At 32.0% G+C, this 23,411-nt stretch overlaps 3 protein-coding genes and 1 non-coding gene across 5 annotated transcripts; 2 read left to right on the forward strand and 2 right to left on the reverse strand.

Annotated features, from left to right (window-relative positions):
- Positions 1-9,616: 9,616 nt before the first annotated feature.
- Positions 9,617-10,193, reverse strand: LOC108832238 (defensin-like protein 3). The gene is made up of 2 exons (XM_018605733.2): positions 10,084-10,193; positions 9,617-10,003 (listed from the first exon to the last, which is right to left on the reverse strand). Exons 1-2 carry the CDS (start codon positions 10,145-10,147, stop codon positions 9,828-9,830), a joined length of 240 nt encoding a protein of 79 aa, XP_018461235.1. The 5' UTR covers positions 10,148-10,193; the 3' UTR covers positions 9,617-9,827.
- A 271-nt stretch (positions 10,194-10,464) lies between these two features.
- LOC108832236 (uncharacterized) lies at positions 10,465-14,169 on the forward strand. Of its 2 annotated transcripts, none has more exons than XM_018605731.2 (7): positions 10,465-10,973; positions 12,701-12,954; positions 13,049-13,248; positions 13,316-13,456; positions 13,532-13,612; positions 13,712-13,836; positions 13,919-14,169. In XM_018605731.2, the coding sequence occupies exons 1-7, from the start codon at positions 10,969-10,971 to the stop codon at positions 13,965-13,967; spliced, it is 855 nt and encodes a 284-aa protein (XP_018461233.1). In that variant the 5' UTR covers positions 10,465-10,968; the 3' UTR covers positions 13,968-14,169. The 2 variants fall into 2 exon arrangements, with proteins under 2 accessions (XP_018461233.1, XP_018461234.1); XM_018605732.2 differs by lacking the exon at positions 10,465-10,973 and adding an exon at positions 10,983-11,449.
- Positions 14,170-21,720: 7,551 nt separating this feature from the next.
- On the forward strand, positions 21,721-22,464 carry LOC108816296 (gibberellin-regulated protein 1). The gene is made up of 3 exons (XM_018588876.2): positions 21,721-21,867; positions 21,949-21,988; positions 22,078-22,464. Exons 1-3 carry the CDS (start codon positions 21,793-21,795, stop codon positions 22,257-22,259), a joined length of 297 nt encoding a protein of 98 aa, XP_018444378.1. The 5' UTR covers positions 21,721-21,792; the 3' UTR covers positions 22,260-22,464.
- A 530-nt stretch (positions 22,465-22,994) lies between these two features.
- TRNAT-CGU (transfer RNA threonine (anticodon CGU)) lies at positions 22,995-23,066 on the reverse strand. The gene has a single exon. It is a non-coding gene; the product is annotated as a tRNA-Thr (tRNA).
- Between the last annotated feature and the right edge of the window lie 345 nt (positions 23,067-23,411).

Here is a 23,411-nt window from a genome sequence, read left to right on the forward strand (position 1 = left end):
GCTTAAGATCTACCTCTATTTATACTGAAGAAAAAGGGTGGGGAGTTAGTTTTTTCACAACGTGTGTATCTTACGATAAAAGTTTTTAACCCCACAATTAACAGAACAACTGTCTCCTAGTATACAATGTTGACAAGTTCATAAACAGTGTGGTGATCAATGACTGGTTTCACTGCTAAATTGTTCATTTGCAATTTGAATCGGTGGCTAAAATGACTGTTCCGGTTTGTTTGACTTGGTCAAGAAGTTATATATCTTCACCAAGTATTAGGTTATACAAGTGTTAGTGATTTGTCACGACCACAACGCATCTAATTTGAACGTGGATATGTTTCTTGTTTTCAACTTCATCGCCTTATACGCAAACCTTGATAATAAAAGCCACGTACCAACAGCTTGCTTCGTTGGCTTACTAAGAGAGCCCCAGCACGGGCCACAGACAAGTAGCAACCTCAGAGGAAGACACAAACGCACACAAACAATTGCGATTGACTCTAAATCAAGAATGATTTGAATTGTGAAGATTCTACCTACAAATAGTAATATATGGGCTAGCCTGGTCCTAGATTGTATCCTCTTCGAAAATTTTCACTAACGCTGATAAAAAATGAGCGATTTTCTCTGTACAAAGAATATCTGATCACATTCGATGATAGAATTGGATTGTGGAGTGTTGCTTGATCCGAATAAACAACAAATAAAAATTGATTTTCTTCTGTCATCGTGTTTTGACGTTCAGATTTGAGATTCAAATGTTGGAACTCGTTTTTTGACGAGATAGTTTTAGACCATTTTCGGTAAGTTTCCGGACGAAGACGTTCGTCGGAATAACCGAATGTTTGACACTATGTATATAGTGTATTTGTATGTCAAAATCGGAGTTGTGTTGAATGAGAAATGAAGGTTCAAAGTGAGTGATATGCAAAGCATATGAAATTTTAAATTTGGCTAAATATAATATATTTAGTAAATAAATCACTCTGGATATTTGGGTTAAATTTGTTGATTGGGTATTATGACAATTAACTTATTTAAATATGATTCATAGTAATATTATATATTTATATAAAACCCAAAAGAAGTATATTGATGGTTGTTGCTTTGGTCAAAGCCATAATATTACTTTGGAAGTTAACGTACATATGGAAATCAATTTCCATTACTACATTGATTGGTACGTTATCAAACTCATTCAATTACATAACGTGCACTTTCTCTTCAAGTTATAAAAAGAGATCACTTGTGCAGTTCTGAACAGACGATTAAGACAATAGTAAAAAGATTTTCCCATGTTGGATAGTGATGTCTCTTATTTTTTTTTTAGTTTGTGTCTGAGAGTACAACACAAAATCAGTTTCGCCAAGCTTCTGATAGAGTGACGCAAATTCAGAAGATTGTTTGCAATTGTATCCTGGGAATCTGAGCGCTATGCAACTGTCACACTACGGGCGTTTAAAGATTTAAGGAAAGAGATTAACCATCTCGACTCTGCAATTTTTTCTTCATTCATTTGTTTCGGTATTGTATTTTTGATTTTTGTTCTTATTATTTTTATAAATATCAGTTGTCTCTATCGTAGTGAAATAAGGTTCCTACATCAAATCCTAACTACAAGGGATCAAAGCCAAATTGAATTACTGCCAGGAAAATAATACGCAGCTATAAGAAATAAAACAATTCAAGTACGGCCAGATTTTTAAAGCCGAGTGCGGTTTAAAAAAACCAGGTGTACTGCGTGGATCGGCCGGTCCAACGCTCTTGGTTAACGGTGGAAAGTTCTTGAAGATATCATAATAGACTTATATTTTCCATAGTTTTTTTATGTCCACTTGCATCTTTGCATCCAATTAGTTCATCTTGAATATATAATCCTTTCACATGAAATTAACTTATATATTATTATTGCTAAATCATTTTTTCTAACAATTTTAAAACTAAAGATAGGCAACATTTATATTTTGAATAAAATAATAAAAAGGAAATATATTAGAGGCAGGGAAAGAAAATAAATATACTAGCAAATTTATAGTCTACTAATCAAAACTATTAAAATAAAATCACATCTTTAATCATGTATCTAATCTATTAAAATAGAAGTACAATTAGTATTTAATTCTAATTTTTTCTTAATATTTACCAGTGATTATCACTGGCATACACGATCATTCTGTCTAATTACTAAACCAGCAACTTAAAATATCTTGCCTTACTTTTTAAAACTCGAAACAAAAGCCTAATTACTAAACACACTCGTATTATATGACTGTATATATTATTATTATTTATACTTCCATTTAAAACATGACTTCTCGGGGAAACCCACTAAATATATAGTCCAACATTAATTCATTGATACACACTATTTCTAATCTAACCTCGCCTATAATTATTTTGACCAGTTCATGAATTTGCAAAACCGATCGTACACCGAAGCATAAGATAACTTTTACAATTTAAAACATATTATAAGGTGATATAAAATGCACGAACTCTGAACTCATTTTAGGATTTACATAGTTTAGTATTTTAGATCCTACGAATTGATTGTGTTATAGATTTTGTGATTATAGATATGTTTCTCAATTGTTTTTTTTTTTTTTTTTTTTTTTTGCTAAAATGTAAATATCATAAATATGAAGAAAGAACTTACATAAAGACTAGTTTCAGGTCTATCAATTGTTTATTTTAAAGATCCAGAGACCAGAATGTCCAACTTCGAATATTGTAGATCACTGGTTCTGAAGTCAAAAAGTAAGTACAAATAATATTTTTTATTTTATGCAGAGAATTTCAATAAACCACCGATTCTGAATTTGATTATCAATTTTTTGGTTGACTCGAAGTTACTAACAAGTATACATTATAAACAACCATTTTTGTATATAATATCTATACATGCTAATATGTTTTGTTGTAAGTATAATATATAAGACATTTGCAAATTAATATATACAAGGATTTTTAACATTAAAACCCCTCGAATAAGTTTGTTTTGAGTAAAAATTCCCAAACTAAGTATTTAACGAGAAACCCCCCCCCCCCCCCCCCCCCCCCCCCCCCCCTCCCAAACTAACTTTATTTAGTGAATTAAACTCTCTCTCTACAGTGCATGTCATAATTACCTATACAACCGGTAAATCTTTAATTTAGGGCTTTTTTTATTAATTAAACATAGTTAAAAAGTTTTACCATTAAAAAAAATCAAAAGTCTAAAATATAATAACATTATATAAAAATTAGTAACTTTAATTTTCAAAATTAGCATTTTTAAAAAATTTCTGTAAATATATAAAACTGATTTTTTTATAAAATCAACATTATATATGTATAAATTAAAAATGTACAAAACCAGAAAATATAAGATAAGATATACATTTTATTAGCTAAAGATTTATTATTACATTTTTAAGAAAAGATATACATTTATTATGTAAAGACTTTTATTACATTTTATTAGATAAGATATAAATTTTATATATTTCCTGGTTTTGTACATTTTTAATTTATACATATATAATGACAATTTTATAAAAAATCAGTTTCATATATTTACAGAAATATTTAAAAATGATAATTTTGAAAATTAAGTCACTAATTTTTAGATAATGTTATTATATTTTAGACTTGTGATTATTATTATTTTTTTAATGGTAAAGCCCCTTAACTATGTTTAATTAATGAAAAATCCTTAAACAAAAGATTTACTGGTTGTAAAGGTAATTATGACATGCACTGTAAATTCACTAAATAAAGTTAATTTGAGAGTTTTCTCATTAAATACTTAGTTTGAGGGTTTTTACCCAAAACAAACTTAGTTGAAGGATTTAGTGTTAAAAATCTTAATTTACAAATAATATATATAATTCTCACTTTGCTGTAATCACAATAAATATGAAATATATATTTTCATATTTTGATAAATTTCTGGTAGAACAATGCTCAGTTTTTTTAATCACAATATATATATATATTTCATGTTTTGATAGATTTCTGGTAGAACAATTAATTCGAGAAAAAGACATTTGCAAATTAATATTTTATTTTCAAATCATAATAAATTTACTTTAATAAAAATGTATATTATGGTTCCTTTGACAACCATATTAATTTAGAAGATTTACAAACAAATATAATATGTTGATGATCCAAATAGAATAAAAATGTTATGTAAAAACATGTTATATAAAATGTTGCACAAAAAACATGTTATATAGAAAATATATGTAATATGGTAAATATTACATATAAATAATTTTAAATATATGTAAACTATTAGTTTATATTTTCTTTTAAATAACACCCGCACGAACGTGCAGATCAAAAGCTAGTGATTTTTAATTGGTGTAATTTTAAGTTGGACCATCCCTCAAAAAATGTATTCAATATATTTTGTATTGACACAATAATATTATAACAATAATTTATATTATAATTTCAATTTTATAATTTCTGAGAAGAAACTTCTAAAAAATTTAGGGGAAGTTTGTCAAAAATGACTCAGAACTTAAATGCAAAGTGTACCATAAAATTCAATCAAATGCAAAAAAAAATCAAAATGCTAATAAAATTACAATAATCTCCTTATGACCAAACAAAAACATGTATTGAGAAAACTTACAAAGAAGTCTTCTATGAGAATACTTCTTTGTAAGTTTTCTCATTTAGTAGATCTTTAAAATAATTTAAATTATTTATAGGAAATATTTTGTTGGAGAAAAAATTGAAATCATGTAATAATAAACGTTTATCAATGATGTAAATTTAGTTTTACTAAAATTTAATTATTTTCATCATAGATGAATGAATGTATATTGAGTCATGTTAGTCTTTGGTTTAGGTTTTGGTAACATATGTTATAGTATTGTTGGTATTTTTAGGGTTAGATTTTGATTTTTTTTTTTAAATTTGCCATATATGTGTTTAGTGATTATCTAGTATCTTAATTTAAACACTTTCTAAGTTTTTTTTTAAGTTTAAGGATGCGTTTTTGCTTAGTTACTTGATTATAGGGTCTTGAGGACTCACATAAGACTTTCCAAAAGTGATATATTCCGCTTAAATTTTAGAAGAATTTAGGTTTCCTGCCTAAATCGAAGTATTCCAGAAGTTTTCCAGGGGAAGTCTTCTCATGTATGAGATCTTAAAAATAATTAATACATTTTATAAAAATTATTTTGAAAGGGAAAAATTGAAATTATGTATTAATAAACATTTCTAAATGATTGAATTTTAGTTTTATAAAAATTGAATTATTTTTTAAAATAGATGAGTAAATATAGACTGAGTCATGATATTGTTTGGTTTAGGATGTGTTTTGCTTAGTTATTTGATTATAACGTCGAGAAGACTCATAGAAAAAATCCCAAGAAGTCTTCTAACATATTCGCCTAAATTTCAGTAGAAATTAAGGTTCCCGCCTAAATTTTAGGAAAATTTAGGTTTTCCGCCTAAATCAAAATCTTCCAGAAGTCTTCCAGGAAAAATATTCTCATATATTAGATCTTAAATGTAATTAATAAATTTTATAAAAATATTTTGAAAGGGAAAAAATCAAATTCATGTATTAATAAACATTTCTAAATTATGAAAATTTTGTTTTACTAAAATTAAAGTATAATTAACATAGATGAGTGTATGTAAATTGAGTCATGATAGCCTTTGGTTTATGGTTTGGTAACATATGTTATAGTATTGGTGGTATATTTAGGCCAGATTTTGAAATCTTTTCTTTTAATTTTTTTTTAATTTGACCTATATATGTTTCGAAATCTCAGAAAACTTACAGAGAAGATGGCATGCAGAAGACTTAAAAAAGACCTCCAGAAGTACAGAAAGCCCCCAGAAGACTTACAAAGAAGTAGATTTCCCGCCTAAATTGAAGTCTTTCAAAAGTCTTCCATGAGAATAATGCACTAAAAGACATCTGGGGAAGTCTTCTTTACGATTAGTAAATTATAAGGTTTATAAGATTTCTCTGAAATTCTTCTGAATCAAAAATATTTAACCTAATTGTTTTTTTGTCTTTCTATATAAATAAAATTTACACATTTTCTATTTTCCTCTCAAATGGCTGCAACAAATATATAATGTTTCTCAACCTCTCTCTAATCTGTTTGAACTTGAAAACACTAAATTTTTATATCAATTTTTTTTTCTTATGTCTTTTTCACTAATTTATCTTGTTTTGTAGGTTTTTCATTACATGGTTCTCATTTTTCACTACTTTAAAGGTAGATCAATAAATTTTGGATATGTATTTTTGTGTGTTTACATGTTAGATTTTTAAAAGTTATAGATTTAATATAATATGACTGTGTTATTGAAAAGTAGAATAAAATATATTATTGTGTTTTATTTAATAAGAGAATACAAGATCCATATATATAGTGATAACATTAACATGATGTTAATAATATATAAGCCAACTTTTCTAAACTTTTAATGTAAATATGCTAAGAATATCTAGAGATTAACTTGTTCTTCAAGTCTTTCTATTTAGTCTTGAGGTTCTTCATTGGTTGGGCTTCACAATCTTGGTCCGTAAGATACACATCTTCCGGCCCGACATATCTCTAACACTCCTCCGCACGACAAACGTAGGATGCAACACGCAAATCTGCAATCACAAAGCAGACCACGTATGTCGTGGACACTATGTCGAGGAAAACAAATCAGTAGATTCCTTCGGGAATAAACTTCAACTTAGACAAGGAGAGATGAAAACTTCAGTTCTTCTTTGGTCTTGACAATGAGAATACATCCCGTGGACGCAATTGCAGCTCTAAAAACAATCGTCCTATCTCGGACAGTCCGTAACTTGGACTAAACAAATTGAACTAAAACTTGAACGTTCTACTAGAACTCTCCGGTAATAGTTAAACTATAACCAACAATATTCCAAACTATAGAATAACAAACATCATAAGAAATTCTAAACTATAGAAAATCTTAGAAAACAATAACCCACAAACCCATAAACCCATTGAGACTTTTGATAATTCATGCCCTCACCAAACTAAAGCAAATATTAAATAAAAAGGAAAAGGAAAAGAAAAATCTCTTTGACTTACGTGACGTTTAAACAAAGCCCTAGTAGTATTATTAATTAAAAACACCAAACCTAGTGACTCATGACCACGTTACTATGTCTTCATCACCATTACCCTCACCATCTTCTTCAGCATCGCCAACACCAACGATGAGCATCATAACCAAATCTTAAAACTTTTTTTTTTTTTTTTTTTTTGTTTAACCTGGAGGGACTTCCACCCCCAGGGGCCAACCCCTCGGCGCGAGGCGGACCATTTGGTACTATGGGGAATTAGATACCCCAATTGCCTGGCCAGCGGTTCGAACCCGGGTGCGTATTGGAGCCGAAGCTCCCTCAACACCACCAGGCCAACCCCGCTGGTTCCAAATCTTAAAACTTGCGGAAGCTTTAATTTTGATTCCTAAAAATCGACTGCTCTGATACTATATAAAGTATAATATAATATGAAATATTATTGTGTTGTGATGAATATGAAAATACAAGATATATATATCATTAACATTAACATAATGTTAATATTAGATAAGCTAACTTTCCTAAATTCTTAATGTAAATATGCTAAGAATATCTAGAGATTAACTTGCTCTTCAAGTCTTTCCATTTAGTCTTGAGATTCTTCATGGGTTGGGCTTCACAGACTTGGTCCGTAAGATACACATCTTCCAGCCCGAAATATCTCGAACAGTTATTTATTATTTAAACATACAAAAATTTAGTTTTGAAGTTTTTCTCTATTTTGATGTCATTTGAATGTTTTTGAATTTGTAAGTTTTTTCCATATTTCAGTCAGACTTACTAGGAAATCTTCTGAAATCTTTAGAAGTCTTCCAAAGTTCTCCAAAATTTTACGAAGTTTTCCAAAGTCTAATGTAGTCTTCTGAAGTCATTTTCTGGCAAATTTCCCCAGATATATATTAATTTCTAAATTTCTTACTATTTCTCACTAATTTATCATTTTTACAGGTATTTCATTACATATTTATTATCTTTCACTACTTTAAAGGTAAATCTATAAATTTTGAATATGTCTTTTTGTGTATTCTATATGTTAGATTCTAAGAATTTGTAGATTCAACATAATGTGAATGCTTTATTTATTATTTAACCATACACAATTTTATTTTTGAATTTTTTTTCTCTTTTGATGTCATTTGAACGTTTTTGAATTTGCAGGTTTATCAGGTCTGAGTTAGATTTTAGAAGACTTCTGGGAAGACTTTCAGATTTACTGGAAAGTTTTCCAAAGTCTTCTAAAGTTTTCTGAAATTTTACGATGTCTTCTTAAATCTTACGAAGTCTCATGCAATCTAGTCTTCGGAAGTTAAAGTGAAGTCTTATGAAGTCTTTCGAAATCTTTTGAAGTCTTTTGAAATCTTACAAAATCTTTTAAAGTTTTCTGAATTTTTTTGTCATTTAAATGAAGTCCAAACTTATCTATGTGGTGGAATGGTCTCAAAATCCAATTGCAATAGTTTTTTTTTTATGGTTTATTTTATATATGATTGCTATGTTTATTCTTTTAGTTGTGAATTCTTTTGTAAACTTGAAAAGATGTTAATGAAAATAATTTGGTAAATATGTTGATATGTACAATATTACTGAAGTTATTGATACTACTTACAAAAATACATTTTAAGCATTTTACCCACTTATAGCAAAACATCACAAATCAAAATTTTAGTCAAATTTACTAAAATTAAGGAAAACGATTTCGGAAAAAAATTAATCAAACTCACAAAATATCAAACAATACATAAGTTTCACTAGAATAGTACTTTTCGGTAAACTTCACTAAAAGTCTTACAGAAAATCTTCTTTTACCATTATCAATAACATAAATTTTTAAAAAACTTTTTTTTAAAAAAATAATGAAAGAACAAGTTAAGGGGGTATTAGTGGGAATGATATTTATAGTGATTAGTAGAGTTTTCAAGTCTAGTGTTATTGGTTTTTAGATTCTCACATTCTCATTAAAATCTAGTGTTATTGGTTTGATGATTCTATAATTCTATACAAAATCATTTGTTATTCAAAAAATTTAGATTTTAATGATTCTACAAATCTATTAAAATAAATGTTATTGGGAGTTGTATTCTCAACTTTTTAACTCACAAAACAAAATTTTGAGAATACTACGTGTTTCCTTTGAATTCTTAAAATCATTACATTACTTTACTTTCATAGATTTTCACAATATACAAAATTTTCTACAATTCTTTCCAAATTTAAAAAAAATCTCATAACTTTTCAAATCAACAAACTCTATAAAAAATAAAAGTCCCACTAACACCCACTAAGTATTCTTTCAGAAAACATTTTCAGAAGTTTTTTCGGAATGACTTTTCCAACAACATAAGTATGTCAAATGATGGAAGAATATGTTAAAGAGAAGACTTGGTCTTATTCTTGGTCTCTTCGGATATCAATACCAAATTACCAATATTCGTAGAACAGAACCACCACTTTTTGTTTCTTTTTCTTTATGTAGACTTTATTAGCTATGGAATCCAAATATATGTTATACTAAAGATGAAATTATGTAGCTCCGGAGAGTATGCTCTAATTAGTCGTGTGGGGTGTTCTTATTGAAAAGTTCTCACTCCTTATGCCCACGTTGAAGACAAACATGGACAAGAAGAAACAAGAATATTACATTATTATAGCAAACCGGCATAAACATATATAGTACATGTCATAATTAGGTCACTCATAGAATGACACATGACTTATTTTATGAGAATACACACACTTTAACTCCAAATATATTTGGTAATTATCAACATGGGAAGTAGCAGATGCACTTGTGAGCAGGGAAAACATAGTTGCAAGATCCATGTCGTGCTCCTTCAAGTCGAATGCACTGATTCTTACACTCTTTGTTGTTTCCACAAACTCCTGACCATGTCCCACTTGGCCTCTCGCACAACTTTGCTTCCACCATTGTTGGTGCTTCTGCATTCATCTCAATGTTAGTGATTAATATTTTTTTAAAATATCACTCATTTTACCATGCATTAGGATTCATAACTCACCAAAAGCAGCAAAGAAAACAAGAGCAGCAAAGAGAAGGGTGATCAAGGTAGCAGACTTAGCCATGACTATATAACTCTTTTTTTGTTTCAATGTATGTATGTTTTATGTTTAGTGTGAGGAAATAAGCCAAAGATCATCATCTATTTATAATGAAATGATAGTGGGTTAGTATTTACTTTTTCAAAGTACAATGTATTTTACCCCCACAAATTTGTGCACACGTATTATGTTCTATTAGAAAACATGAAAACGCAAGCAGCTTAATTGATAGAGAAGATAAGATGTTGACCCGTTCATTACTGATTTTCTCCACCACGTGTCTTCCTCTCTCAGGCTGTGTATCTACCTTCATAACCTTAGAGACTCAATCTCACACTCCGAGAGAGATTATAACTTTTTTGGCGCGTCCATCCAACGCGCCCCCAATTCTCTCTCGAACTCTAATCTCCTCGATCCAAATCGCCGTTCTCCCCTAGCCTCTCTGGTGCCACCTGGTGCTGTGAGAGGGCCATAAAACCTTCCGCTGTGTCTATCTCCACCTCTTCCCTTCGTTGATTTCCTCTCAGTTTGCCTCCTTGCTTGACGCCTCTGGATCTGTTGGATTCTTCCTCCAGATAGTCGGATATCAAAGCCGTCTTTGGTTTCTCTGGAGCTCCGGCGGGGTAAGAAGAGTCGGGATTATCTTAGGGCCGACCCTTAGATCCCCTGTTAGTCGCCGTTTGCGTTTGAAGTTGGGTCAACTTCGAGATCCGAGATAGCTAGAACACCAGACGCGTCGCTGCCGTCGCCGTTCTCGCCTCTTCATCTCGCTTCAGATGGCTCCTCTATCAGGTCTCTCCAAGGGTCTCAGTAGAGCTTCTCCTCTCTTTGAGTGAAAGGTGGCTATGAGGTAAGCCACCGAGGACCTCTTTCTTTAGTCCTAAGACAACAACCATGGTGATCTCTGGTTTTAGATTGGAATTTCCTTTTTGCTTTCGATATTGTTCATTGGGGTCTTGAGGACAGCCCTTAGTTACGATGTCACCTGCTTCAAGGAGGAGCCTTCTTCAACCCTGAACCATCTGATTTTAAGGAGCTTAATCGCTTCTTTTGTTCGTCAATTCCATCCTCCTGAACTCCGGTTCCTGCTTCCGTGTGACCTGAAGTCGTTTGTTGTATCCATTGTGTCGCGTAGCCGGATAGGGAGCCAAGTCGACCGCCTGCGCTTGACCGCAACCAGTGCTTCAGTGTAAACAGCATCGAAGTCGGATCCACATGGTAGCAATTACCGAGCAAGCTTGAGTTTTGTTGGCCAGCGTCCTCCTCCAGCGGAGCTCCGGGATGGGAGCCAGCCGTCGCCGTCGATGCCTGCTTAGAGCCACCTCGGTGAGACCTGACTAAACACTCCTTACGGCTTTACTCTCGTAGTCTATGGTTTCTCCATTGATTTGAGAAGTGCTTAGGATGGGGAGATTAAAATGTTTGTCTTTAGTTCTAGTTTGGTATCATGCTCGAGCTCCCACTGTTTGGTTGAGTTTGATCATGATCTCTTTGTAGTTTAGGGGTTTTTTTAAAACTTTTTTGCATCCCTAAGCTGTCAGAATGACTGAAAAGCAAATTGGGTTCCATTAACATGTAACCAAACCTTCATTCTTGCAATGACATTTACATTTTAGCAAAAAAAAAACCTTAGAGACTGGTTCGGGTTCGAGTAAGTGCTCCATTATCGCATTGGCGGCTAGTGCATTTGGCATTCTTTCTTTCTTAGATAAGTTAATTTGACTATGTCAAGAAGATTAAAAAGATTTTCATCCTTGGTTCAATTTAATATTTCGATGGGAGAAGAAAACTTAAAAGGGAATTAGTTATGCACTTGCGGTAGTGATGCAGTGTATTAGGACTGAGGATTTGGTTTAATCGGTTATTTTGGTTTGAGTTTTCCGTTTTTAGTTAGTATGTCAAGTGAACTGAACAAAATTTGGTTTTTGTTCTTAGTGCCTTGATGAAAATTGAAAACTAAAGAAAATTATACCAAAACTAATAGAAGTTTTTCAATTTCGGTTTAATCTTGGTTACAGTTTCAACATTTTCGATTAATTTTGATTTGAAATTGGTTAGTTGAGTGGGCCGTTGGTTGAGTTCAGTATATTGGTTATACTTTTGATTCGGCTACATTTCTAGGTTTAGGTGTTGGGAATTGATTGGATTTGAAAATCGGTTATTTTGGTTTGAAATTTAGTTAGTTTGGTTCAATATATTTTGGTTAGGATTGGTTATTAGAAAATCAAATTAACCAACTACCGAACCAAACTTATAACCGATTTTTGGTTTAATCTACCGATCATGGTTTTGTGATTTGGGAATATGCCTTGAAACCAAACCGGTTCTTGCAGTCGTTGGCTTACCTCAATCTAACTTCCACCTAAACCAAAACAAACTTCCACGTGTCGCCATCACAAAGTGTCGAACTTTTTATGTTTTGTAATAAAAAAGGACTAATCTTTAGTTAACCGTGTACTGATCACCCGATCGTCTCAACAATCACACAGAAGAGACAGATCTGTGGTTTGTTTACTTATAATCATCGTACCAAGAAGCTACGAAAGGTCTCGACTTTACTGTTTCCTATCTTCACAGTAAACAAAGCGAGGAGAGCGAAAATCAAAAGATGAAGGCGGCGCAGAAGCCGATCCACGCCGTGACGACATGGGTTCGCCGGCAACCACCAAAGGTCAAAGCTTTTCTCGCCGTTGTGTCCGCCATGGCTGCTCTCGTCCTCTTGAGAATGATCGTTCACGACCACGACAACCTTTTCGTCGCCGCCGAAGCTGTCCACGCCCTCGGAATCTCCGTCCTCATCTACAAACTCACCAAGGAGAAGACTTGCGCCGGTAACTCAAACCTTGATTCTTGATGGGTTTCTAGGTTTAGGTGTTGGGATTTGAGATTGGTTGATTTGCAATCTTTGGTTTGTGTTTCCGACAGGACTGTCTTTGAAGTCTCAAGAGTTAACAGCTCTGTTTCTGGCTGTGAGACTGTACTGTAGCTTTGTGATGGAGTTTGATATCCACACGTTGCTTGATTCGGCTACTTTGGTGACTACCCTTTGGGTTATCTACATGATCCGTTTCAAGCTCAAGGCTAGTTACATGGAAGACAAAGACAATTTTGCAATCTACTACGTTGTAAGTTGTTGTTTTTTTTTGTGGGTTTTCTTTCTTGAGCTGTCGGTTTAATTGTTTCTTGCTGCAGGTTGTACCATGTGCTGTTTTATCGGTTCTGATTCACCCATCAACACATCACCATATAATCAATAAGATCTCTTGGGCCTTCTGCGTTTACCTTGAAGCTGTTTCGGTTCTTCCTCAGCTTAGAGTCATGCAAAACACTAAGGTACTTCACAAAAGCTTGCAACCGGTCTTTGTCCTTTTACATATTTAAACTAGTAACCGCATTTTCTTGTCTCAGATCGTGGAGCCATTCACAGCACATTACGTATTTGCATTGGGGATAGCTAGGTTCTTGAGCTGTGCACATTGGGTTCTTCAGGTTTTGTTTCCTTGCCTCTAGTCTATGAAGCTCCATGTGAACAAATATATAGTATATACAATAATAATAATAATAATAATAATGTGATGGTGGTGTAAGGTCTTGGACACTCGAGGGAGGTTACTGACTGCTTTAGGATATGGGTTTTGGCCTATAATGGTCCTCATCTCTGAAGTCATACAAACCTTCATTCTCGCTGACTTCTGCTACTACTATGTCAAGAGGTAAAATCAAATATGTTCCTCACACCTAATGACATTGATGGATGTTCTAATATTCTTATGTTTTTCTTTGATGTTGGGACAGTTTGATGGGTGGCCAGCTTGTTCTTCGTCTGCCGTCAGGTGTTGTGTAAAATCTGTTGAAGAAGAGAGAAGAAGACACGGTATGGCTTTTAAGCTTAGTATGGAGTTTGGCTCTATGTTTCTTTTTTGCAGACCATCGTTTTAGTCTACTGTAAACTCCTTTTCTCATACGTTTTATGTTTTGTTTCTTGGATGTAAAGGAAAAGGGAGTTGATTTAGAGACTTTTGACAATACTAATTTCGTACCTCTCAGCTTTTAGTTTCTTGCTATAAATTTTGTTATATACTCCACAAATTGGTTTTTGGTTTTGTTTGAGAGGAGAAACAAAAACTTTAGTAAGCATCTTCCAAAAAAAATCTATAACATCGAATATAGAATTTTTTTATCTCAAAAAGTTTTAAAACTTCAAATTTAGAGTTAGAGTTTTGAGGAGGTAAAGAAGTTTTACAAATTTTCATATTTTTATTTGTATTTTGGTTCTTACAATTAATTATACATCACATTTCTGATTTTTAAATATTTTTGTTTATCGTTTTAATCTTAAAATTTTTATATCTCATAATTATTTCAGATTTATTTTTATTTACACATAAAATTTAATAAAATAAAGGAATTTATATTATTTTAAACTATAATTGGACAACAAGAATATTACAAAAAAAATAATATAAAACTTTTTTAATAGGTATATGAATACAAAGATTATGATATACATTTAAATATTACAATGATACTAGTGGTTTGGTAAATTTGCCGTAAATCTTTCAAAAATTTTAAAATATTGTCCAAACAAATTTTGTGTAACCGAAGATGGAGCATTACTGAAATATTTTTAGAGAATAATGTGTATTTACTTATATTAATTTAATTGTATATATTCATTTATAATTCTACATTGTAATGTATGAGTTTATTAATTAATATTGTTATAGTATGTTTTTATATATTCTATTTATTTATAGTCATGGTTCTACATTAATTATAATAAATATAAAGATTATACAGTAAATTATAAATAATTTTGAAGTTTTATTTTTAGATAACAACATCTTAAAACTTCAAATATAGCGTCTTAATTCTAAAATTAAGGAGTTTTCTTTTTAGCTGCTCTAAATTACTAGTCGTCGAAACATTAAATTCTATATGACCCTTTTTTCTTTCTTTTAACGACTACTTTTATTTTATGTGACCTATATGAATATTTAAGTGCTGAATGAACATTGGTGATGAATTAGTTCACATTTTCACATTTTACAGACATGGTTTACTATTTATTAACATGACTTGTATTTCTCGAAACTTTATGTTAGAAAAACCATTTCACTATATAATTATGATGTTAAAGTCTAATAAAAACAAACCATGGTTAACTTGTAGAAACTTCTTCCGGTCTTTGTTTTTTTTTTATATAAGGGTTGCTTTGTTTTCTTGATAAAGAGTTGCTTTGTTTATTTTTTTTTTTAAGTTCTCAAGTTTGAGCTTATCTAAGTATATTTTGTTTATTCGATTTCGACTCTTTTGGCGGCGGCAACAGCTGGAAACTCTGTAATCATATCACCTAATTATATTCCACCAGATATTTTTATATAGCTACTGGATGAAAATTTTGCATATTTACAGTAATCTTTGTTGAAGTTGAGGTGGTACTCATATAGCCAGATAAAAAAATTGAATTCATATAACCAGATACAGTATAACTTTTCGACTTCATGTAAGCATATAGTTCAGCTGGAACTTAATTACCTGTATGTTGTATTTTTATTAACAAAAGTTAAGAATAATAAAAAAAATGCAAGGGCTTACGAGATTAATTTAGTTTTTAGTTTCTTATTTCCTTGAACATATTAGCAGGCCAATTGAAGTATAGTTCTGTCCTTGGCAAAAAAAAAATATAGTTCTGTCCTATGTGGTCAGTGGTCACTAGATGATTCCCTCGGTGTTTGGTATCGTACAAATTGTCGTTTGAAAAAAAATGATCATGCAGAACAATAGTAAGTATGGACCAAAGCCATTTTGCTTAATAGAACCATGTCACATTTTTTTTTGGTAAAAAGAACCATGGCACATTTGCTACAAAATATATATATATATATATATATATATATATATCTTAAATTAAAGTGCATGTTTCTTTAAGCCAATTTGCTTTAAAGAACCCACTATAAAATATCGATATTAATATAAACTTCTAGACTAAAAACTCTAGTTTAGCAAAATCATATTATAAAAATATAGTTTCGCTATAATTCGCGGCCCTAATAACAACTAAGCCCTAGTATCTTTTATAAATAGCTTGGGATGGGAACAAAAGAACGCCAAAGAGAGCACAGGTTGGCAATTATTATTTTTTATGTTAAACTAGTATATTACAGCTGAAAAACAACACTTTATAGCTGGCTAAATCACTAAAATTTCTTTTTTTTTATGTTTCTTTTTGGAAAAAATTACACTCTAAGACACATTTCCACTTTCTTTTAACAGATTCAGACACTTCTCGCTGGAGCTATACTTTCTTTGTGTCTATTGTCACTTCTACCCCCAACTACAATTTGCTTTTTTTTTTTTCTAAACTAAACCAAATTGTCCAACTAAACAAAAAATTAAAAATATAAGAAAATAGAAATCGTTTACTCATTATCTCTTATCTCAAAATTAAAATTCAAAATCACTTCTATGGACTTTGAACCCTAATTGAGGTGATTCTTTTTCATCCTCTCCCAGAAGTTGATTGATTTCACTTTTGCAGTTTACTCTTGCCTTCTTCTTAATACTATCAAATCTCGTTTCTTTATGGAGAAGATGTTACTAACGAGTTTCTATGGCCGGATCTGAAGAAGAATTGGATCGAGACGTGTCGACGACCGGCGCTGAATCCACTACAGCGAAGCAGAGCCGTCATGTCTCATGTACCGAGTTGATATCAACACTCGACGATTTCCCCGGGTCACATCAACGAGGCAATAAGAGAAAGTCTTCACTTTGATATGACTGCTCCGGTGAAGAGACCTTTGTTTCCAATGCTATGGTGAAGAGACCTTTGTTTCCGATTCTCCGGTGAAGAGACCTTCGTTTCCGATGCTCCGGTAAGTTGAGTCTTATGTTTGATTCTCTATGATGGTGACTAATCGATGGATATTGTGCCGTTTAGATCTTCGAGTACAATGAAAGTGCCGTTGTGGCTATGGTTGGGAAGAACTGCTTTGCCATCGCGGGTGATCGTAGGATCGGTGTGCAGCTACAGACAATCAACATCAATCTCTAGAGAATCTTCAAGACCCACAATGGTGTCTTCATCAGCTTTTCTGGTCTCGCTACTGATGTCAAAACACTGTAAGAAAATTCCAGATGTTTTATTTGCTTCTTCTCTTTGAATCTTCTCTAAAAGGTATGGTCTTTGCGACCTCTTTTATGGAGTCAAAGCTAGTTGGTTTATGTCGCAGTTCATAGGTCCAATCACTCCCACTATCTCAGTATGAGGATGATGTGTTTTCTTGTACCCATCGTTTACTCCACTATGAGATTTTTAGGATTTGGTTTTGAATTCTTGTTACATTTTGAAGCCATCAGCTTTTCTAGCCTGTTTGGCAACTCTGTTTTACTTGAACAAGTCCTCCATATATGGAGTGTAAGCTTTTATTTATAAAATATGGATATGATCGGAACAAAGAATTTGGTGGAGGGTTATAAGCATGTACTACTCGCTTATATGTCCACATGTGTCTACGCTTACTCTACATGTATATATAGATTGATTATTGCTAAGTCAGAGTTTAGGTGATTTCATATTGGGTTTAACCAGAGAATGGCTAGTACTTGGGAGGATCCTAGTAAAGTTGAGGTCTTGATGAGACTTCAGGGTTTAAGGAAAGTTTATTCACAACATATATGTCCACAAATAATTAATCTACAATTTTTTTGGTGTGTGTTGATATGTTTTTTTGTTGATATTGTGTCTATGTCCACATTTTTACTCAATCCACAACTATATATGTTCATATATTTCATTTGTCCACAAACGTTTACTTCACAATTTTTTTTTTGTGTTCATGTGTTTTCTCATATTCAAGTTGTTAAAATATACTAAAATAGATTTTAAAATGTAGAAGATAAAAATGGTGTCCATGTCCACAAAATTTCATGTGATATATAGAAATATGTGTATCCACAAAATAGTGTCCACAAAACCTTGTCCACATAGATCTCAAAATGTAAACATTATAAATTTTACCAAAGTATATACATTATGGATATCAAAATGTAGATGAAAAAATTACAATTTATTTTACATACTAATATATATTTTATACATTGTAATTTGTAATAATGACCATTAAAATATGGTGGGGGATACAAAACCTTTTTTTAACAAAAAAATATTTAGTTTTAATATATTTCAATGGTTTGATTTTGTTGTTTTGGATGTCATCTAGTGGCTCCGAATTAAACTCAACTATCCAAAAAAACTAACTAGAGTAAATGTTAACTAAACTAAATACAACGAATCAAAACCAAACTCAAAACCAAACTCGTTGTTTCTTTTTGCTAAGTAAAAGGGCATTTTGGTCTAAAAAGCGTCTGGAGCTCACTGAAAGTGCCCCACCAACCGAATGTGTCTAATGATGTAAACAAAAAGAAAAAAGTGTCTTAGATAGTAATGCACTCAATATTGTATACGCTTGGTTACTTCACGAGGACGATATCTTGTACTCGAGGCGGACGTAGGATGATATTTAGTCGGGGGCACAACTGCTTTTCTCATTATGATTATTTTCTTAGCTAATAAGCTTTATATAAACATACGTTGCATGGAATCGGAAGCGAAAACGTGGAAGCGAAATCGTTTGAAAACGTAGAAGCGAACTTTTGAAAATATTTAGGAAGTGGATTCGTTTTGGAAGCGGGTATATATAAATATATATATATATATATATATATATATATATATATAATTATATATTGAATAACTTAATAAAAAGCTGAATTTACTATGTTCACAATAAAATATATAAATTTTATCTTCATACTTATATTCACCTAATTCCACCAATGATATTTATTGCCAACTGTGTTTTTAGTACATTCTAAGTTTTCAATACCTAATCTATTTTAATAAATTAAATGTATCACCTATTATGTATTTTCTTTGAAACTTAACCTCTTATGTTATTTAAATTATATTTGCAAGCTTTCTAAGAAACTATATTTGCAAGCATAATTTTTTATTATTAAGATCTTCCCAATTAAAAACAGATTATTAGTGAATCAAGTTATTTATAAAATAACACTGTACAGCACATTGAATATTATTTTATATAATGTTTTTATTAAATAATTTTGAAAAGAAACGATTGAACATGACAATGAAATTGGACCAGGCCTACGTAAATGAAACTAAAATAACAAATACATGGGCAAGTCCATGTAGTTTGTCTTCTTTGTTTTGTAAACCAGTGGTGATTGAAATACAGATCACGTTTCCGATGAACAAGTAGCCGCTTCCAAATCAAAAACGTACGTTTCCTCCACGTTTCCAATCATCATTTTCTGGGAATCGCGCTTCTGTTGCGATTTCAAGCGCTTCCCGCCGCTTCTGTTTCCGCTTCCGATTCTGAGTCGGGAATCAGAGCTTGACGAGCGATTCCATGCAACGTAGATATAAACTATTGAAGAAAAGCAAAAAAATAGATGGGGGCACGTGCCCCGTAAGTGTACAAGTACGTCTGCCACTATTTGTTTTTTTTAAACTATTTTCGATATCAGGCTTTAACCTCTTAATTCATGAAAATTTGATACCGTTTAGATTGTAATGTTTTTTCTCTTTGAACATAAAAAGGGTTAAACCCGGATCAATGATGACACAAGTCTAACCCCGGGTGGAGGTATAGCCCACGGATAGACCTTCTCCTGGGCATTCAAATGAGCCGAAAGCAATAGACTCATATCCGTGTGGCCAGTGGGAATCGAACCCGGGACCGTATTGAGGCAGAAGCTCTCTCAAGCACCACTAGGCTAACCCGCTGGTTAGATAGATTGTAATGTTGCTGACAAAAAAACTACGGTTTAGAAAATTAAGATTTACTTGTTATTAATTTTGTTTGATGATTCTTAGTCTATTAAATAAAATCGCATTCTCCTTTGTTTCTAGTGTCCCTTACGGTAAGTTTTTACATCTATTGATTTGACTTAACGTTTTAAGGAAACTACGATTACCGAAGTGTGGTATTATGTAGCCTAGTATTATATGTCAGCCATGATAATTGAAGTGACATTCTCATGCATCCACAAATGCTATATGTTGACTCAATTATTTATTTATTAAACTAGATGACTATGGTTTAGACCGTGTAGAATGTGCGTGCGGGATGGTGTTGGAGTCGATAAGGTTGGTGAAAAAAAAAGCCAAACACAGAACCTATGAACTCTCACTTTTACTCCTTTCCTTTGTATTTCTGTATATAATTTCCAAGACCAAATATTGATCTAGATCCCAAAAAATTTTGAGATTTTTTTATGTAGGGATAAGCTCCTAAATTATCAAAAAAAAATTACTAGAATTCGTTAAAAATATTTCAAATCTCCAAAATCTCAGATCCGATTCTAATAACTTTGAAATTCTAATTAAAACTCTAAGAACATTTAATCCTGTATCAAAAAAAAAAAAGAACAGGAGAAAGTGTACGCAAGAAGAGTAGTGGATCATAATGAAATGAAGGATCCTCAAAAGACAAAAGGATTTCTCACGTCAACATCCCCCTCATCCTTCTTGTCTCAGCCACATAAACTGTTCTAAAACTCTTCTTAATTTTCTCAAATTATTCTGATCGATTCCCAAAACAATGGAGATCAACAAAAAAACAAAACTTCAAACTGAGCATTGACATCATACAAAATAAAACAATAGTGATGAATGGTTCTCTTTTTACATAGATGGCATGGATACATCGTACGTATAAAGAGCAAATATACTTCAAAGCCGGAACGAGTAGTCCGTGTGTATAGGTCAAGAATTCATAAAACAAGCTCACTCCGTAAGTCAAAAGTCAAATTTCCAAATTAATTATTGTTTATATATCACAGAAACCAATATTTCTGGTAGAACAAAAACGTACCAAACCCAAGCGAAACCAATAATAGAGTTTACTGATTAGCAATTTAGGTAATACGGGAACGATAGAAGTCTACACTTATTCAGTAATACTGGCTTTTAGTTTTCTTACCTCTAAGAAATATTAACATAAAAACAAGAATCTCAAATAATTTATAGATAAAACATATACCGAATCGTTTATAAATCAAGAGACCACAAATAATACAAGCTATTGTCCCACCAATATATTCTCTTCTTCGCGTACGCACAACTTTATACCCATCAAACGACCCACTTATAAAAAGATAAAATTAATAAATCCTATATACACCTAAACATTAATATGCTATTAACCATCTTTTCATCTCTGAACCATTTATAGTTAAAAACATAATTACTGGAAGTTATATATATATATATATAATTGCTGTAAAAATTACAAATTACTTTTCTCTTAGAGAACTAAAACTATAAAAAACTGCGTACATTTCTTTTATTTTCTGATTTTTCTCTTGATCATCAGTAACTGTGTTAAAGTATTAATTGGCTATCCTATCGAATTCTGAAATACGGAAAGGCAATTTCATTTATCCCAAAACTAGTCTATAAGAAATCATTTAAACAATTAAAAAAACAGTCTGGACCAATGTATGGGGTCGAATGTCCATCGAAATCAAGGCTATAAATAGAAGGCCTCCAAGTTCTCATTAGACACAACAACTCAAAAACACATAGTATAATCTTCATTGAGCTAGCTCTCATATAATATTCGTCTCCTTTGAGGATTATGGCTATTTCAAAGGCCCTTATTACTTCTCTTCTCATATCTCTTCTTGTTCTCCAACTCGTCAAGGCCGATGTGGTATGTATTTTTAATAACAAATGCTCAATATTTATTTTAAACACACTTCTTATATTTATCGTTTTCCGAATATCCATTCAGGAAAGCTCAAACAAAAAGAATGGTTACGGCAGTAAAATTGGTAAAATATCACTTCTATACGCACACACGTAAAAATTTATATTAAAACTAACGTCTAATTAGTAAGATTAATAACGTTTATTTTCGTAGATTGTGGAAGTGCCTGTATAGCACGGTGCAAGCTCTCAAGTAGACCAAACCTTTGTCACAGAGCGTGCGGAACTTGTTGTGCCAGGTGCAACTGTGTGCCACCTAGCACCTACGGAAACCACGACAAGTGCGAGTGCTACGCTAGTCTCACCACCCACGATGGTCGCCGCAAGTGCCCTTAAGTATTCAAGTTGCTGCGGATGTTCAAATTCAATACGATGTCTTTTGCTAGGATTTGTTGGAGTATGTCTGTGTGGGTACTTTATTATTATTAAGTCTATTATTAATTGGTCTATTTGTTGTAAGTTTTTGTTTTTTTTGTTCGTTTGGTAAAATTATCTCGTTGTATTGTTTCATTTTCTATACAAAGTTATGTTGCTTTATGAATGATTGATCATAATACTTTTTCCTCAATGAATTGGTGGTTTTCGAAATGATTTTGACTTCGAAAAAACAACATGTTACACATATATATACATAAAGGTGTTCTAAAATATTTACTAATTTATACGTATAGCATAACCCATATGTATTTCAGGGATTTCGTTTTGTTTGTTGAGACCGAGACATTAGATCAGATTTTTTGCAGACGGTATTAGCATCGATATTTATTTGGTACGCATAGACCCTATTCCAAACATTGGTCCACATGATCCACAGTTCCACACAATAGAAAATACATTAATAGCATGGGAAAAAACAAAAAGATTTTTACCAGAAAAAAAAAACAGAAAGATGACTAGCGTTGTAGGAATGACAACGTACGTTGCTGTAAATATACCAAGTAGGAATACAGACAACACAATAAAAATATATTGTGTTATAAATAAACTGATGAAAACCCTCAACTCTGTGAATTTGTTCTTTCCGTAATAACGCCACTGGTTTTCTGGTACTTTAGAAAAATAGTATTCTATAGCCCCCGGCGAGGATCGAACTCGCGGCCTTTCGCTTACGAAGCGAACGCAATACCACTATGCTACGGAGGCATTTTATTCATTGTTTCTAATAACTTAATGTTAGTTTTGGTTGTAATAGCTAATAAGTTGATGAAAACTAATTTTTGGTTGTGTTACAAAAAAAAAAGCTAATAAGTTGATGAAAACGTGCTGAAGTGTTGAGATTAGAACTTGGAGGGCTTAATGCTTTAGCTCCCGGATGTTGATAAAAGCCACTCTCATGTAGTCATGTGCAAAGATGAGACAAGACTGGCGACATATTTTAAATATATCCTTAATTAACAGGCCATTATAATATACTCGTCCATTTTATTTCAAACTAAGCACATTGTTCTCGAGCGAACACACTCTCGTTATTCTTTAAACGACGACAAA

Source organism: Raphanus sativus, unplaced genomic scaffold, assembly GCF_000801105.2.
Source record: "Raphanus sativus cultivar WK10039 unplaced genomic scaffold, ASM80110v3 Scaffold0158, whole genome shotgun sequence".
Lineage (NCBI taxonomy): Eukaryota > Viridiplantae > Streptophyta > Magnoliopsida > Brassicales > Brassicaceae > Raphanus > Raphanus sativus.

Bases quoted from the DNA above. Each gene is read 5' to 3' on its own strand.
- LOC108832238 (XM_018605733.2), bottom strand. From the start codon at position 10,147: ATGGCTAAGTCTGCTACCTTGATCACCCTTCTCTTTGCTGCTCTTGTT. The intron at 10,004-10,083 runs GTGAGTTATGAA...AGATGAATGCAG, and splicing joins TGTTTTCTTTGCTGCTTTTG to AAGCACCAACAATGGTGGAA.
- LOC108832236 (XM_018605731.2), top strand. The intron at 13,249-13,315 runs GTAAGTTGTTGT...TTCTTGCTGCAG, and splicing joins ATTTTGCAATCTACTACGTT to GTTGTACCATGTGCTGTTTT. The intron at 13,457-13,531 runs GTACTTCACAAA...TTCTTGTCTCAG, and splicing joins GAGTCATGCAAAACACTAAG to ATCGTGGAGCCATTCACAGC.
- LOC108816296 (XM_018588876.2), top strand. From the start codon at position 21,793: ATGGCTATTTCAAAGGCCCTTATTACTTCTCTTCTCATATCTCTTCTT. The intron at 21,868-21,948 runs GTATGTATTTTT...ATATCCATTCAG, and splicing joins AACTCGTCAAGGCCGATGTG to GAAAGCTCAAACAAAAAGAA. The intron at 21,989-22,077 runs GTAAAATATCAC...TTATTTTCGTAG, and splicing joins TGGTTACGGCAGTAAAATTG to ATTGTGGAAGTGCCTGTATA.